Below are 16,990 nucleotides of genomic sequence, written 5' to 3'. Positions count from 1 at the left end.
GGCATCGACGACCTCTGGCAAAGTGACCTCGTGGAGATGAGTAGCGGCAATTTGAAAAACGTACATAAATTGAACAAGGGCAACAAGTACCTCCTCACCGTCATAGACACATTTTCGAAATTCGCATGGGCTCTACCTTTGAAGGCGAAAACGGGAACATGCGTCACGGAAGCATTCAAATTAATTTTTCGCGAAAGCGGCGGCAGACAACCACGGTTTCTGCAAACGGACAACGGTAAAGAATTTTACAACGCCGTATTCCAAAAGTTTATTCAAAAACACAAGATTCAACATTATTCGACCTTCAGTCACATCAAAGCCAGCATCGTGGAAAGATTCAATCGAACCTTGAAAACACACATGTGGAAACGATTCACGCTTCGGGGAAATTACAAATGGGTCGACATCCTGCCGGAACTCGTCGACACCTATAATGATACGGTACACAGAACGATAGGCATGAAGCCAGCTGACGTTACGAAATCTGACGAGCAGCGTTTAATTTCTACAGTTTACTGTCCAAAGTACACACCCACGACAAAAAAAGCTAAATACAAAATTGGAGACCGGGTGAGGATCAGCAAATTCAAACGCACCTTCGAGAAGGGATTCACAAAAAATTGGAGCACGGAACTTTTTACGGTGGTTCTAGTTTTACCCGGAAACCGACACACGTATATAATAAAAGATAGTAGCGGCGAGATTTTGAAAGGAAGATTTTACGAAGAGGAACTCTCTAAAACGAAACACCCCGACACGTACCTCATCGAGAAAGTATTGCGTAGGAAAGGTGACAAACTGTTTGTCAAATGGCTGGGACTTCCGGAAAAGAGTTGGATCGACGCGAACGAAGTGATCTTGTGAGTACGTGGAACGTGGTGAAGCGTCTACCGGATCCGGAAAGTCAAACGAGAAAAAAAAAGAACGGTGAGTTGCTTCCCGACAGCATCCGCTGTCTGATCGTAGGTCCTTCGGGGTGTGGGAAAACGACACTGCTCGTGGACAATTTTCTCCTCGCACCGAATTGGTTAGATTGGAAGAACAGGCACCTGTACGTGTTCTCGAAAAGTTTGGAGCAATCCAAATACCAGCAACTGATGAAACTGTACGATGGTCTGGACATTGCAACGTTCGCCTCGGAAATAAAACCACTCGACGATTGTCGTGAAAATTCAGTCGTTGTGTTCGACGACGCCATCCTGGAAAATCAAAATGAAATTCGCAACTTTTTCACGCAAGGTCGTCACAAAGGAATGGATTGCTTCTACCTAGCTCAAACGTTTTCCAAAATTCCAAAACAGTTAGTACGCGACAACGCTAATTTCATATGTTTGTTTCGTCAAGATCACACCAACCTCAAGCACGCGTACGATGACTACGTAGGCGGAGACATGAACTACAATCAATTTTCGAAACGCTGCTGCTCTACTTGCTGGAACGGTGACGATTTCGGATTCGCGACGATCGACATGACGAGGAAACCCAACGACGGAAAATACAGAAACAAAATCAACGACTTTCTAAACGTTGCAACGTTGTGAGAAACGACGTGTATAAATAACGTCATGACGAAACGAAAAATCGAAGACGAAAATCTCAAGCTTCGCAATTACCTCGCGAAACGCTTCAAAGGTTGGAAATCCGAGAATCGCGGATTCTACGAAGAGAAGAAACGTCAGGATCAACCTGTGATCGATGCCATCAGCGGTCTAGGTAAAGAAATTAAAAGTGTCACGGAACAAAATAAAAATTTGATCAACGAACTCGTACCGCTCGCAGCTAAAAGTTACGCCGTACCCACGCCCATTTCGAGCATTCCTTCGACGCCGTTCGAACTGAAGGATGCACCGGCACGACGTCGAGCCATAGGCAGCACGTCTTCGGATAAAATCGAGTTGGGACCTTTGGCACGAGACTACCTGAGCACGGGGAAATTCGACAAGGATGAAGTGTTCGGATTGTATCCCAGCATGGAAACCAACGAAGGCGGTGGTGTGGTGTGGAAGATTGGGAAATCGAAGGTGACCTTCGAAGGCAACGATATTAAAGTTAATTTAGGCGAGAAGGATAGTTGGACCAGGTATCCGGGTACGGTGGGACTGTGGGAACTCGTCGCCAAAAAGCAGCCGAAAGATTAAACCGACGAAGATTACCAAAGTTACAAGGAAATTCTGATCATGACGGATGCCTTGTACCAGAACAACGACGCCTCGCAGAATAGGGTGAAATCGAGCAGCGGCGAGAAGTACAGGAATCTCATCAAACCGATTTGGAACCAGGTCAAAACAGGCAGCGGCGTCAAACGCTACAACACGTTACCCAAAGAATTCGTTTGGGTGGACGACGTTAGGAAACTCGTGGACCGATTGTTGGTGATAGCCGGCGAAGAGAATGCAGGCAATCGTAATTTCTACAACGAGAAGGTTGGCATCGTGGACATGATCAGCACGAAACTTTCCAACTTCATCGTGAACGACGACAAGGGCATAGGTTACCTGATCAAAGTCATCAACACGCTGCCTCCGAAATTTTGGAACGTGGCCGAAGGAAAGGGACTCGTGAACGACATCATCAACAAGTTACCTTTCGAGATGCATCTACCTGGCTACCAGTACTGCGGACCGGGTACCAAACTCGAGAAAAGATTGGAGAGAGGAGACAAGGGTGTGAATCCGTTGGACGCCGCATGCAAAGATCACGACATCGCTTACAACACCACGCAGACGGATCTGGATGCACGTCACGAAGCAGACAGAAAGTTAGAGCACGCAGCTTTCGAAAGGTTCGTGAGCAGAGACGCATCGCTGGGTGAACGGGTTGCCGCACTGGGTACCACCATCGCCATGAACACGAAACAAAAATTGGGGTGGGGTATATAAATAACATACCGTAAAAAAACTACACAAGAAAAAATCTCAGAATATATATATAAATAACATACCGTGAAAATAACACATAGAGCATCAACATGAAGCCCAAGGGTGTCGTGTACCAGATACCATACTCCAATCTTAAAAATCTAGGTGCCCTCGATGGGTTACTCACCAAGAAACAACGCGAGAAGAAACGTTCTTGCTTGAGCAAAGGACACGGAATGAAATTACTTCTCAGCACACCTCAATTGAGACGCTTGCAGCGTTCGCGGAAACAGCAAAAGATCGGAGGTTTCATATTCAGCATCCCGGCCATCCTAGCAGCATTGGGGGCCGTTGGAAGTTTGGCTGGCGGAAGTGCCGCCATCGCGAAAACCGTCATCGACTCGAAGAAGAACAAGGCGGAATTGGAAGAACAGAAACGTCACAACCTGGCCATGGAGAAGAAAGGGGGGAAGGGCGTGATGAAGAAGTTTAAAAAAAAGAAACAACAGCACTCATCAACCGAGACATTGAATCTCTGATCGAACCGTTACAAATCAAACACTTCACAGGAGTTTTCATGTCCGACTCGTTACCTTCAAGCGTTAAAAGAAGAGAATGCGGAGTAGTCAACTTGGACGGTCAAGAAAATCCAGGCACGCATTGGATATGTTACCACAAAAATGATGATAAAGCATTCGTTTTCGATTCTTTCGGAGGTGTTCCACCTACAAATTTAATTCATTATCTGAAAACGAACAAAACCTCTATATACTACAACGACGAACGCATTCAAAATTTCGGAGACGTGAACTGCGGTCATCTCTGCCTCTCCGTGCTCGCGTTTCTCTCTAAAATAAATAACCCTACGATCGAGGATTTCCAGAAAGCATTGTGGAACCTCAAACAGCATCACTAGGATGGGCGTGTTCCATCTCACGAGCGAATCTTCAATCTTGAAACTCACGCTGCACGACGACATCGTCTATCCTAAATCCGTGGCTCTGCGTGCATTCTACAGCATGTACCTCATACCTAACGTCACGCAGCACAACAACAAAATTAGCGTCGGAAGCGAACACATCGTCGTCACGCCAGGACAATACAATCTTTCCACTTTGCAAGCTCAATTACCCAAAGGCATATACCTTTCTCAAAATTCGGTCACGCACAGAGTGGAAATCCTATCCGCGACGGAGACCGTGGACCTGGGCACCATGGGAGAACTTTTAGGTTTCGAGAACAACCACCCAAAACTCGAAGCTGGCATCAAGCACGTAGCAACCAACATTCCTAAATTCTTGGCCATAGAGACTCTGAACGTACACTGCAACGTGGCGGAAGGCATGATCACGAAATCTTCCGACGGATTATTAGGAAGTCACAAGCAGACGGGAATCATAGCCACTTTCAAACCAAGTTCCGAGTTCATGGAACCGATCATCTACATGCCCTCTTCGCCGATCTATTTTCCAGTATGTCGCAACCGCATAGACGACATAGAGTTGGTGGTGACGAACGAGAAAGGAGACGTGGTGGATTTCGCAGGTGCCACTACGACGGCCATCGTGGAGATCAACGTATAATAAATAACCATACATGTAAAATGGAGCAAATCGAAAGTTACGAATTGCAATCTTTCCCTCCCAACCGTCGCACGTTCGCCAATCTGAACGAAGCGAACAGGGAGATCGAATACGACGTGGACGTAGGCGACGGGTTCATTCATCCTCACAGAGCGGACCTCTACCTTCAATTCGACGTGGTGAAGAAGGAAAGCGGAGACGCGTTTCCTGCAGCAGCAAACTTGATACTCGTGGACAACTTCGTGCCTCACCTGTTCTCGCAGGTGGAGGTGAGGAAACACAACACCGTCATCGACAGAATAGATTATCCAGGCATCACGTCGACGGCAGTGGGAACGTTGAAATTATCCAAAACGGACGCAGCGTACTACCAGGCCGGGGGATTCGAAGCCGGGACCAAAATATCGACGAGAAGTCACACGGTGCTCTTTCCCATGCGTCTGCTGCCTGGTTTCTTCTCGGACTACAAGGAGATCATGTGGAAGGGAGGACTGAGGATCACGTTTCGAAGAGCGGCCAACGACAACGACGCACTAATGCGATACGCTACTTTGGGTCCGGACGGCACCACGCCGATAGCCAACACTTTACCCGAAGCAGCGAAATGCGTCATCCGGAGCATGGAATTGAGAATGCCGGTGGTGGAATACGAAACGAACTACGCCCTCAAGTACAAAGCGGAGATCTTGAAAAGTCCGCAGGTACCGATTCACTTTCACGGTTACCAGTGCGTGCAGAAGATGGCGTCGGGAAGTCACATGGAATTCGACGTGACGACACAGTTCAACAACATACAGTTCGACATGCCAGATTTCGTCGTAGTGCTTTTTCAGACCGGGAGGGACAAGAATCAGGAAAAAGATTCCAGCAAGTTCGACGACTGCAAGATCAAGAACGTTTATCTGAAGAACGGTAGGAACGAAGTGTTCCCGCGCGAGAATTACAACCTCGACATGACCAAAGACGATTACCTCAAACTTTACGAAGCTTACACGGCTTACAAACGCGTGACCGAGGGAAGCGTGGACGTGTACTACGCGCCCAGCGAATTCAAAACACGCAGGCCGATGTTCGTCATCAACACCACGAAAAGAAAGCAAGTGGTGGTCAACGATCGTACCAACATCAAGATTGTATGCGAGTTCCACGATGCCTTGCCTGCAGATACTCTGTGCAGTGTCATTCTTATTGCAGAGAAAACATTTGTGTATGACGTCAAGAATGAAAGAGTGACTGAACAGTTTTAAATAAATAAAAAAAAAATAGCACACAATAAGAAATGTGGAATTTTATATATATAAGTACAAATTGCAATTAGCAGTTTCCAGAAGTTTAATTTTGCTGTGCCATGCATGCATGTAATCGAGGAAGTGGAAGTAAATTAAAATTGTTTTTTTTTTTTCGCATTGCCTATTACTTTTTGTTACACTCTGGGCAGGCCTTACTAGTTTGGAGGCGATAGTGGCCCCACGGAAGTGTATGGACCCCACATTCAAGAATACACCTCTTGTCGTCGTGTGCATCCAGAGCAACTTTCCTGACAATATTAGTTGTAAGCACATGATCGACGCTTTGGATACGATGCTCTTTTTGTAGAATGGGCGATTTTGTTCTGAGGCACTCGAGGTAATCCTCAAACTTGAGGTGCTCCCGAACCACTTGCCTGCTTACACCCTTTGCCTTTTTTGTTACAGAACCCTCAGCCCGGATCGCATAGGCTTTGGCACGAAGTCCAGCAAACTCCACAATCACATCCCCGTCTTTCTCGTCCTTGAGTTTGCCGGGTATTTTTTTGTTCCGGGGCAGAATTCCATACCGGTTTAGCTGGGGATAGCCCGATGTGTCGAAGAGCTTGACAAGAGCTGGAACTTTGGCTATATCACCATACGCATCGGCCGTGCGAACATGGTACACCAAGCTGTCTGTGTCTGTGTAGAGGAGCGAGATATTGTGGTTGTAGTGTGCACGTAGTATGCCGTAATATGTCTCGAACATGCACAACTTGCTCAGATCCAAAACTGCAGCTCCCACATAGATGGGCTTGTTGAGTAGCACCTCGCCCCGGTTCATGTGAATCAGAGACATCTGTTCGTTGTAAATTGTTCGAGACCTGAACAGCGGGCTTGCAACAAGTCGACGACACTGTGTTTTCTTCGTCACCAACCTCACATCAACGCGATTTCGCACATTCTCCATGGTCTTCCCAAATACCGCATTGTTCATTAATTTGAAAAAATCGCGATCAAGTTCCGAAGTGGCAGCAGTGCGATGTTTGGTGTTCAGTTCGATGTACGGCTTCAACCATGGAGACTGCCTGAACAAGAGCACGCGGTAAACTGCTTTGACCGAGACCCCTTGCTGCATTAACCACTGGAGGTTCCGGTAGTGTAGCACATAACGCTTTTTGGGCTCCAAGTCCATGACGAGCTTCGGTTGATCCGAGCCAGGTGGACACTTGAATTCCGGAGCAGGCGAAAGGTCACAGAATGTATCCTGCAGCTTCTCGGGGAAGTCAAGGTCCACCTCGGCAAAAAACCCAAACTCGTCGCACTCTTTTTCGATGTCGTGGTATAAAGGATCAACCCACTTAAACTGTCCTGTTGGGAGTGGCTGCATCATGGAGTGCCCGTAAAGATTATTCACATCAGTGTACATGATGTAGCTTGATGGTTGGGAGGGGTCGTAACCAGTGGCCATGTGGTGATTGTTGGCGTGTGCGAAGCGTTGCGACACTTGGACCATGCCGCCCCGGATAGCTCTCTCGATGAAAAGCATGATATCAATATCGGAGATAAGTGAAAGTTTAATTTTAGTCAGCAGGAGCATGGCCGACCATGCCAGTCCAGGAAGGCTGTAAAAATATACAGGGTCCATGTTGTAAATGTTTATCGCAGTCGCCCGAAACGCCTGGAACACATCGGCAAGAAGCGTCACATCAAGCTTCAGGTATGCATCGTGGTAATCACCAAAAGTTCGGCAACCCAACTTGACGCACATAGACTGAGCATGCTTGTACTCCTCGTCGGTAATACCTGAACCTCTCAGCTGGCTGTAGAACTTATCCTGGGGAGGCAGCAACTCTTCTTCGAACTTGGAAGGGTCGGTGACGTATTCGTAGGGGTAGACCCCTTTACGTCTGATGAGTGCGACATCTAAGTTCGGGAAACTTGATGTGGTAATGGCTAGTTGGTCGTCTCTGAGCTTCCCAGCAAGAGCATCCAGGCTTGCCTGGAGGAACCTCAGAGAGTCGAGGAACCGAAGCTCGATGCTCCTGCTTTTTGAGTCGGGGATCGGCACCCACTTGCTGACGCTAATATAACGCTCCTCGTTTTGTGCCAGGACATTGATTCTTGCATTGTCGTACCCTAGATGTGTGACCAAGTGATGGAAATCATATCCCGAGCCATTGTGAAAAAAAACCGGTATGAAGCGCGGGTCCCTGGCTCTCAAGTTACACCTGTTGCACCACGGGCCAATGTAGCTTCCGGTCCCATAATGGTCATGGTGGTGGACCTTTTTGTTATCGTCATTGAAGACTGAGTTGCAAACAGGACAATTTAGAGCCATTTCGTGCTGATGCTTGTCTTCCGGAGACAGAGGCAGCATGGGCTTGGGGGCCAACAGCACCTTCCCTATCTTGATGCCTTCCTGTTGCATTCTCTCCAGGAAGTGTTTGACCGGGTCGGGACCGCGATACACATGGGGCTCGGAGGCAATATGTTGGTCTCGCCACACCACAACATAGGAGTAAGTCGAGGCCTCGTGGATTTGGAAAGGAATAGTAGAGGATGTTTCGGGGTTGGGATGGCAGTTAGACAGAGGTTGAAGAAAGGCCTCGAAGTCTGCTACAATATAGGCAGGATGCTTCACCATAGCACTGTGCATGCGAAAACACTCTACTGCACCAGGTTCGGGCAGGATAGTTCGTGCAGGCTTGTTGGTACCACAGTAGAGCATGTGGCGAGCTAGCTTCTCAGCAGCAATGTTGGGTCCTCGAGAGTGTTTGAATTTATAATGGTTTCGGTTGTCGAAAGTGGACAGGCACCTGCGACACACCACGATGTGACCAATATGTCTATTTTTCTGATTTGAAACAAGTCTGGAAAGAGAGCGAATAAGCGTATAATGGTGGCAGGTGTTATTCTTGATAAGAAGAAGGTCAATTTGCTGTGCACTATCATCATCTACATCACTTACCCGAATAGGGTAGACGATGTTTGCCTCGGTGAGACCGTAAACATTGATGGCTAATTGCAGGCCCAACAAGTCACGAGCACGAACCTCAAACTTGCGAATATGCGAGACTTCTACAGGGTAGGCAATCCCGGCCATTGCATCCTCCAGTTCCGACTCATACTGCTTGTAGTGTGCAACATAGCGTGGACTGTTTTCCCAAGGTATAGGGTGCAATGCTGCCAGCACCGACCAGAGGAAGCATTTGGTGTCTTTGTTCTGAATATTGAGAACAGCTTTCCTTGCTTCAACCTCGGGTGGCAGGGCAATATAGCTAGACCCTGCCAGTGGCAGGAACTTGTTAAGTGTCAGACAAAGTTCGTGGGGGTCGCCACACAGCGAACCGCCCGAGCCTTCAGCCTGATGCTCCTCGTGCTTTGCCACAAGCTCCTCGACAAACTTCTCGTAGATGCTGTCGAGGTCAGTGACATCTGCCTGATGCAGTGTTTTTGCTTTTGTGGCATGGAAGAATTTATATATTTCATCAGACGGTTTCTTATACTTGCAGCATAGCACAGCATAGAATTTAGTGGAGTGTGTGGCCAATGCATCGTTGAGGATGGATAGTATCTTAGCTCGCTCGCTCTCCAGAAAACTACGCACATCGCAGAAGCTGTCTGATGTTATGTCAAAGTCTTCTAATAAATGCTCAAACGCAAACCGGTCTGCTTTCTTTGCCAGCTTGACGCGTTTGGCAGGTGGCGATGCATCGAGGGAGGTTACTTCTACCTTTCGCTTGGAAGGTTGCGGTAGAGATGTTCCAGTGCTCTTGCAAGTAAGCTGGTGTCGCTTGAAGTTGGCAATAGTAATATTTTTTCCACACTTAGAGCACAGTTTGGTCGCACATATTCGCTTTCCCGGCACACAAGTACGACAGTGCCTTTGAAAATTTTTACTTGACACAGCAGTTTGGCACGTAGGGCAATTTTTTACAGAACGCATAATGCAGAGATTTTTTGGGGGTATGTTATTTAATACCCAATGCTGTGCAATGCAAAATATAATTGTTAATTTTTTTTTTTAAAAAAAAATCTATTTTTGAAATATTCTCTATAACCTTACTTGGGTTTTTCCGCCAAATTATATGCTTCTAGTCTCCTATACTTTGGTGGAGTCCGTTCAGGTTCTATCCCCCGTTATGTGGGTTCCTTTGTTAATTTAGTAAAGGTGAGAAATCAGCGCTGTGCTCCGGCTTATATAGATTTAGATAGTCAATAGAAATCTTGCTTACTTAAACCAATCAGAAAACACCACGTATAAATTATTAGCCAATCAAAATCTCTGTTTTTTACTCGAGACACTAAGCCAATCAGAAAACAACACGACTGATATGACATCATTATATTACGTAATAACTTGTTGCTACACACTACAGCTTACAGGTTGGCAGAATCTGATATGAAAGCAGATAATACGCTTAAGTCTTATTTATATATAATTTTCACGAACGTACAATATTGTCAACAGTATCATATTTGAGTAGGTTGTTTGTCACCTAAACACTACAGATTACAGGTTGGCAAAATCTGATATGAAAGCAGATAATACGCTTAAGTCTTATTTATATATAATTTTCACGAACGTACAATATTGTCAACAGTATCATATTTGAGCAGGTCGCTTGTCACCTAAACACTACAGCTTACAGGTTGGCAAAATCTGATATGAAAGCAGATAATACGCTTAAGTCTTATTTATATATAATTTTCACGAACGTACAATATTGTCAACAGTATCATATTTGAGCAGGTCGCTTGTCACCTAAACACTACAGCTTACAGGTTGGCAAAATCTGATATGAAAGCAGATAATACGCTTAAGTCTTATTTATATATAATTTTCACGGGCGTACAATATTGTCAACAGTATCATATTTGAGCAGGTCGCTTGTCACCTAAACACTACAGCTTACAGGTTGGCAAAATCTGATATGAAAGCAGATAATACGCTTAAGTCTTATTTATATATAATTTTCACGAACGTACAATATTGTCAACAATATCATATTTGAGCAGGTCGCTTGTCACCTAAACACTACAGCTTACAGGTTGGCAAAATCTGATATGAAAGCAGATAATACGCTTAAGTCTTATTTATATATAATTTTCACGAACGTACAATATTGTCAACAGTATCATATTTTAGCAGGTCGCTTGTCACCTAAACACTACAGCTTACAGGTTGGCAAAATCTGATATGAAAGCAGATAATACGCTTAAGTCTTATTTATATATAATTTTCACGAACGTACAATATTGTCAACAGTATCATATTTGAGCAGGTCGCTTGTCACCTAAACACTACAGCTTACAGGTTGGCAGAATCTGATATGAAAGCAGATAATACGCTTAAGTCTTATTTATATATAATTTTCACGAACGTACAATATTGTCAACAGTATCATATTTGAGCAGGTCGCTTGTCACCTAAACACTACAGCTTACAGGTTGGCAAAATCTGATATGAAAGCAGATAATACGCTTAAGTCTTATTTATATATAATTTTCACGGGCGTACAATATTGTCAACAGTATCATATTTGAGCAGGTCGCTTGTCACCTAAACACTACAGCTTACAGGTTGGCAAAATCTGATATGAAAGCAGATAATACGCTTAAGTCTTATTTATATATAATTTTCACGAACGTACAATATTGTCAACAGTATCATATTTGAGCAGGTCGCTTGTCACCTAAACACTACAGCTTACAGGTTGGCAAAATCTGATATGAAAGCAGATAATACGCTTAAGTCTTATTTATATATAATTTTCACGAACGTACAATATTGTCAACAGTATCATATTTGAGCAGGTCGCTTGTCACCTAAACACTACAGCTTACAGGTTGGCAAAATCTGATATAAAAAGCAGATAATACGCTTAAGTCTTATTTATATATAATTTTCACGAACGTACAATATTGTCAACAGTATCATATTTGAGCAGGTCGCTTGTCACCTAAACACTACAGCTTACAGGTTGGCAAAATCTGATATGAAAGCAGATAATACGCTTAAGTCTTATTTATATATAATTTTCACGAACGTACAATATTGTCAACAGTATCATATTTGAGCAGGTCGCTTGTCACCTAAACACTACAGCTTACAGGTTGGCAAAATCTGATATGAAAGCAGATAATACGCTTAAGTCTTATTTATATATAATTTTCACGAACGTACAATATTGTCAACAGTATCATATTTGAGCAGGTCGCTTGTCACCTAAACACTACAGCTCACAGGTTGGCAAAATCTGATATGAAAGCAGATAATACGCTTAAGTCTTATTTATATATAATTTTCACGGGCATACAATATTGTTAAGAGCGTCAGTTTCCGTAGAGCTCTCTTTTTCCATCTTCCCTCTATACAGTGAAGCTGTAGAAGACACAATTAGCTAACCTAGCATACAACATACCTTCCTAATTAATATGGATATTGTCACACATTCCTCTTATTTTATACTGTTGTAAATGGAAAAGATTATGTACGGTAAATGTTTTGTATATTATAGGGAAAAAATGCAAAATATTCCCCAATTTTAATTCGATCCACCTCTGAATCGATTTTTTTACATATTTTCACGCTGGCACATATGTTGTTCTATTTTGCTTCTTTTACTTGCCTTGCTTAATTAACTCTCGCTAATTAGCATTTTTTTGGAAGAAGTCAACTAGAACAACATATGGCGGTATGAGAAATATGCAAATTAAAGAATATTTTAGTAATATAAGGGCCCTAGCAATTAGCTTCATCGACTAAGAGTACTCTTTTAAACGTCTTCAGCTAGATCGTATTACTAAGCGAAGACGTTTAAAATGTTTGGGTGTTGAAAAAGTTTGACCTACTTTTTATTTCTATTGTTTGCTAATAGATGGCGCTGATAGTACCCCCTCCCCTCCCTCTCCCTCCTCCTCCTCCTCTGCTGTATGACAAATAGCACAAACATAAAATCAAGATTTTGGAGAGCAAAACATAAAATTTGCATGCATCTGATGTCGAACTAGGAACTTTATCTTTCGGGGAGTCAACATTATTTTTTACTCAGTCGTCATATAACATAAACACACGCAAACATTCACATGTGCTTTTATTATTTTGTGTCTGGTAAGTACAAGTATATTCTTACATAAATTATTGTTTAATTTAATAAATTGTAAACTTGGAGCCTGCTATACTAACATTCCTTCTGTGTTTCATTATACTATTGAAAGCGAATGTTGCATGCATACGGAAATAACACAGAAAAAAAAAAAAGCGGATGGAAGCAATTTAAAATCAGTGGAGCAAGGTTAGTATTACGAGAACGTAAAAACATGTGCTTTCATTCAACTTCGAAAAATAAGAATAAATGTGTGCATACAGAACACATATGCTTTCTTTTCACAGTTGTAAAATCATATAAAATGTACATGAAGTAAGTTGCGGGAAGGCTCTTTCTTTTATGTCTGTGTATATGTATGTTGTACAATTAGGTACAAGTATTGTACAATTAGGTACAAATTGTTGTACAATTATTTCCCCCAGTTGCCCAGTTGGAGTTGGGGGCACAACACTGGTACTATTTGTACCCACAGTGCTTACTCATGTATTTTGTTTAATATTTTATTTCAAATTCACTGTCAGAAACTAGTGTTGCCAGTTCCTGGATGTAGGTTTACCTACTCTGTTGGTTGTCACTGTCAAGCTCCCAGTATTCGTACAGCATAAAAAACCATAACCCCCCCCTCAAAATATATGATGATTCGAGCCTCAAATAATAATTCGAACCTCGTCAGTGCTGCCAACTCCTATTTGTAGGTTAGCTTAGCCAGTGAAAGATCATATAGTGGAATTTTCTTCGGATGGGTTGGCAAAACCCAAGCCTCAAAAAAAAAAACATCCAATAGAGTTGCCAAATGTAAAAAGGGAACAATAGGTCCCCCTCATAAAAAGCTGCAGTAAGGGCCCACAGGTCGCCAACACTAGGCCCCCAACAGTGTTGCCAGACATAAAAAATACATGGACCCCTCAGGCCCTTTGATGAAAATTTACAGTGAAAAACCCAGTAGGTTAACAACACTGTCAAAAAATCTACGGCAGTGTTGCCAGATGTAAACAGGGGGCAATGGGCCCCCCTCATAAAAAGCTACAGTAAGAGCCCACAGTGTTGCCAACTCTGTGCCCTCAAAATATACATCATAAAAGGCTACGACAAGCCTCAAATGATGATTCGAGCCTCAAAAGATTATTTAGAACTGTCCAATTGTCTCTACTAGCATGGATCATGTTTTATCGGAACCCGGCTGACTTCATGTAATAAACACAATGAGATTGTGATTTTAAATAGACAATACATATGTCGGCTAATTCCATAAGTAAACTCTTAAGCATAAAAAAAGGCCTACCCTTCCTTCGGACTTGGCGTTCCCATCCGAAATGCTCATGCTACGCCACTGGTGGTATCAATGTTGCTTCAAAGTGGTATCAGCTCAGCCCTAATTAGTACAACAGTTAGAAAGCAAGTGAAGTACAAGACCATCATACCGTACAGATTAGTTGTACAGGAAGGTAGTAGATTTATACGTTTGCAGCTAAATTTCAAGTGTGCTGAATAATAGGTGAAGAGGGATCTTCAAAAGTTAAGTGAGAAAACCCCAACAGAAAAACAGCCTGCTTGGAGGTCGAGGTAGCAGCACTATCACCAAGATTGGATGCTTTTTGCTAATAACCCTCACCTTAAACTTCATTATTAAAGAAACAAACCCATGTCAAACTACTTATTTCAGTCTCAGCATGATGAAGATCTTTTCAGCAACTAAAACATACAAGGGCTAAAACTTCCCATGTGCATGATATAAGCAGAGGAAAACACACAATTAAAAAAATATCAGAGGTGAATACTTTGGCTGAGCTTTTTTAGTCTGTCTAATTTATTATGGCAGGCCTTTTGTGGATTATTATGATAATTATGAACCTATGGATAATTCACATCACATGATAAAATAAATATAATCACAACTAAGGGGAAGGTACTAACGTTTTGGTATCAGAAAGTATTGATAACATACTGCTCAACAGGCCATGAGGGGTAGGGCCTACCTTCCTACTGCCCACCCCATTCCCACATGCCTCAGCAGAGATGGGCGATCATCCAACCTGTTACGGGGTACAATTAACCTCCAGTGGTTGTTGAAGGTTTCCATGACTGGGCTACGCTACTCATCTGTAGCTCCCCAATTTCCTCACAATGTTGGTCCCATACATTGGCTGTAATCTCAGGAGGAAAGTTTTTATGCTTCCCCCCAAAACTTGTCCCTTAACTCCCAGCCCAAAGGCCTAACACCTTAGACTGGATGGCCACGGTGCTGGACATCAGAAAGTAATAGTTGCAATTTAATCATCCATACAGGCTGATTCTTTTATGGAATCCAGGTGTCATACAGAGTGCACAAAAATGTTGCACAACCGTTTTGTGAAGTCTAAGTACCCTGGAAATTATGAAAAATGAATAATTTTCATTATTTTTGTAACAACATTGTGGGATTGATTGATAGAGTTAGTGTTTTAAGTCCACTTTATGCACAGTAAAGATAATCGGGACTGGACCAACCGTTTAAAGTGGGATCCGAATCACTATGTGCCTCCACCGGGTATCGAACCCGGGACCCTTTGATTACAAGGCTATGATGCTACCACTGCACCATTGGGGAGGCACAACATTGTGGGGAGAAATGGATTTTGTGATTAAATGATTATCTCATTAAAATTATGAATATTTTACAACAAAACTTGTAGATTGCTATGATATAGTTCAAATGGAAAACCTGTATCGCAAAATATTCTGAATTCTTTTGAATTGTTAAAATTTCAAAGTATTGGTATCGGAGGGAATTGATGAGTATCGACGGTGGTATTGATTCAGACCTAATCACAACCAATATTACTGTAAATAAATAAATAAAAAGGAAGGACTCTTACCCGAATTTCTTGCTGAGTCTTAATCTTCACAGCCAACTCCTCAAATGTCTTTGATGAGTATGGTGCCATTCCAAACAAACATTCATACATAATTACACCGACTGACCACAGATCAACACTAGCATCATACTTATGCTTCAGAAGCATCTCAGGAGCCATGTACAGTGGAGATCCTCGCAGTGTAGTCTTCTGATCTTGACTGCTCAAGTACTGGGCAAAACCAAAATCTATGAAAGGAAAATTTCTTTTGAGTCAAAAAAATCAGAAATGTTATTCTACAGTACAACTGAGGCAATGATGGATTAGAGTGTGGGTAGAGGGAATGGGCACTAAGTTTAGTGTACGTTAAACTTCCATGTTGCTTTTTTATTGTTATATGAATGATTAACCTTGAAGGACCACTGCCTTCTTTAACGTAGGTTTTGATTTCTGTCTAGTATGGAGATTCATTTCTACTACATATTATATTTATCACTAATTTATAAAATATCAAATGAATTCCTTTGCCAACTGGTTCAAAAGGTCAACAGCCGGCCCTGTTGGCAGAATTTCATGTCATCACTTATCCTCATCTTCACAAATTAGCCAAAACTGGCACAAAAAGCGAAGTAAAATAAAGCAAATCAATCAAAATGTCAACAAATTACAAAACAGTTGAAAAGGTTTTATTAAGTATTAGTTTTTGTTTAACTTTTTCCTTTCTATTAATATTGATCAATGTGATTTTAAAGATACATTTGTCTTGCATTCATGTTGTATTTTTATTCTGTATATAATGCTGTTAGTGTAGATCTGTTAATGGTTTCTTGAAGTTAAATATTTCCTTATCTGATACGTAGCTAGGAAATTCAGTGTTTGGGACAAGAATAGGTTTTGAGTTATCTGCACTGAATTCATACCCCTCCATCTAGATGTGCTGGCATGTTTAGGTCTTAAAGAATTTATGTACCCATATACTTTTTTTTTGTGGAATTTGAAGAAAGGGAAACTTTGCATTCGAGAAATATGCTAATAAAAGAACAGTTAGTTTTGCATATTCAAACAAGCCATATGAGGTACTATTCACATCTGTATATCCGATTGCAAATTGAAGATTGTAAGATACAAATGGTATGCTCAATGTCTTACATTAAAATTAATTATTTTTTTGGCCCAAAAGAAAGTAAGGATGGTATATTTGTACGACCCGTCCTTGAGTTTCATTTCTTTAGTGATGTGACTGGGGGAGGGGGGAAGGAGGTAAAAAAAATATATACACACATCGGTCTCCTAATAAAGTTAACATCCACATGCTAATATGTGTTTTACTTATATACTTTGCAAGAGCTGACAAAAGGAGGTGAGAAATGGAGA

General features: G+C 42.4%; 1 protein-coding gene across 2 annotated transcripts in view; it reads right to left on the bottom strand.

Annotated features, from left to right (window-relative positions):
• Aduk (unc-51 like kinase 3 homolog Aduk) overlaps nucleotides 1-16,990 on the bottom strand; it is an 81,574-nt gene that overhangs the window by 26,457 nt on the left and 38,127 nt on the right. For both annotated transcript variants that reach the window (XM_083118527.1, XM_083118528.1), the window contains exon 5: nucleotides 15,638-15,864. In XM_083118527.1, the coding sequence (XP_082974653.1) occupies nucleotides 15,638-15,864 (227 nt within the window). The remainder of the gene's footprint in view (nucleotides 1-15,637; nucleotides 15,865-16,990) is intronic.

The sequence above is a fragment of the Lepisma saccharinum genome, chromosome 3 (assembly GCF_977018435.1).
Source record: "Lepisma saccharinum chromosome 3, izLepSacc3.1, whole genome shotgun sequence".
NCBI classification, from domain to species: domain Eukaryota; kingdom Metazoa; phylum Arthropoda; class Insecta; order Zygentoma; family Lepismatidae; genus Lepisma; species Lepisma saccharinum.
The sequence above is the reverse complement of the archived record's forward strand: the minus strand, read 5'-3'. Positions and strand labels throughout refer to the sequence as shown.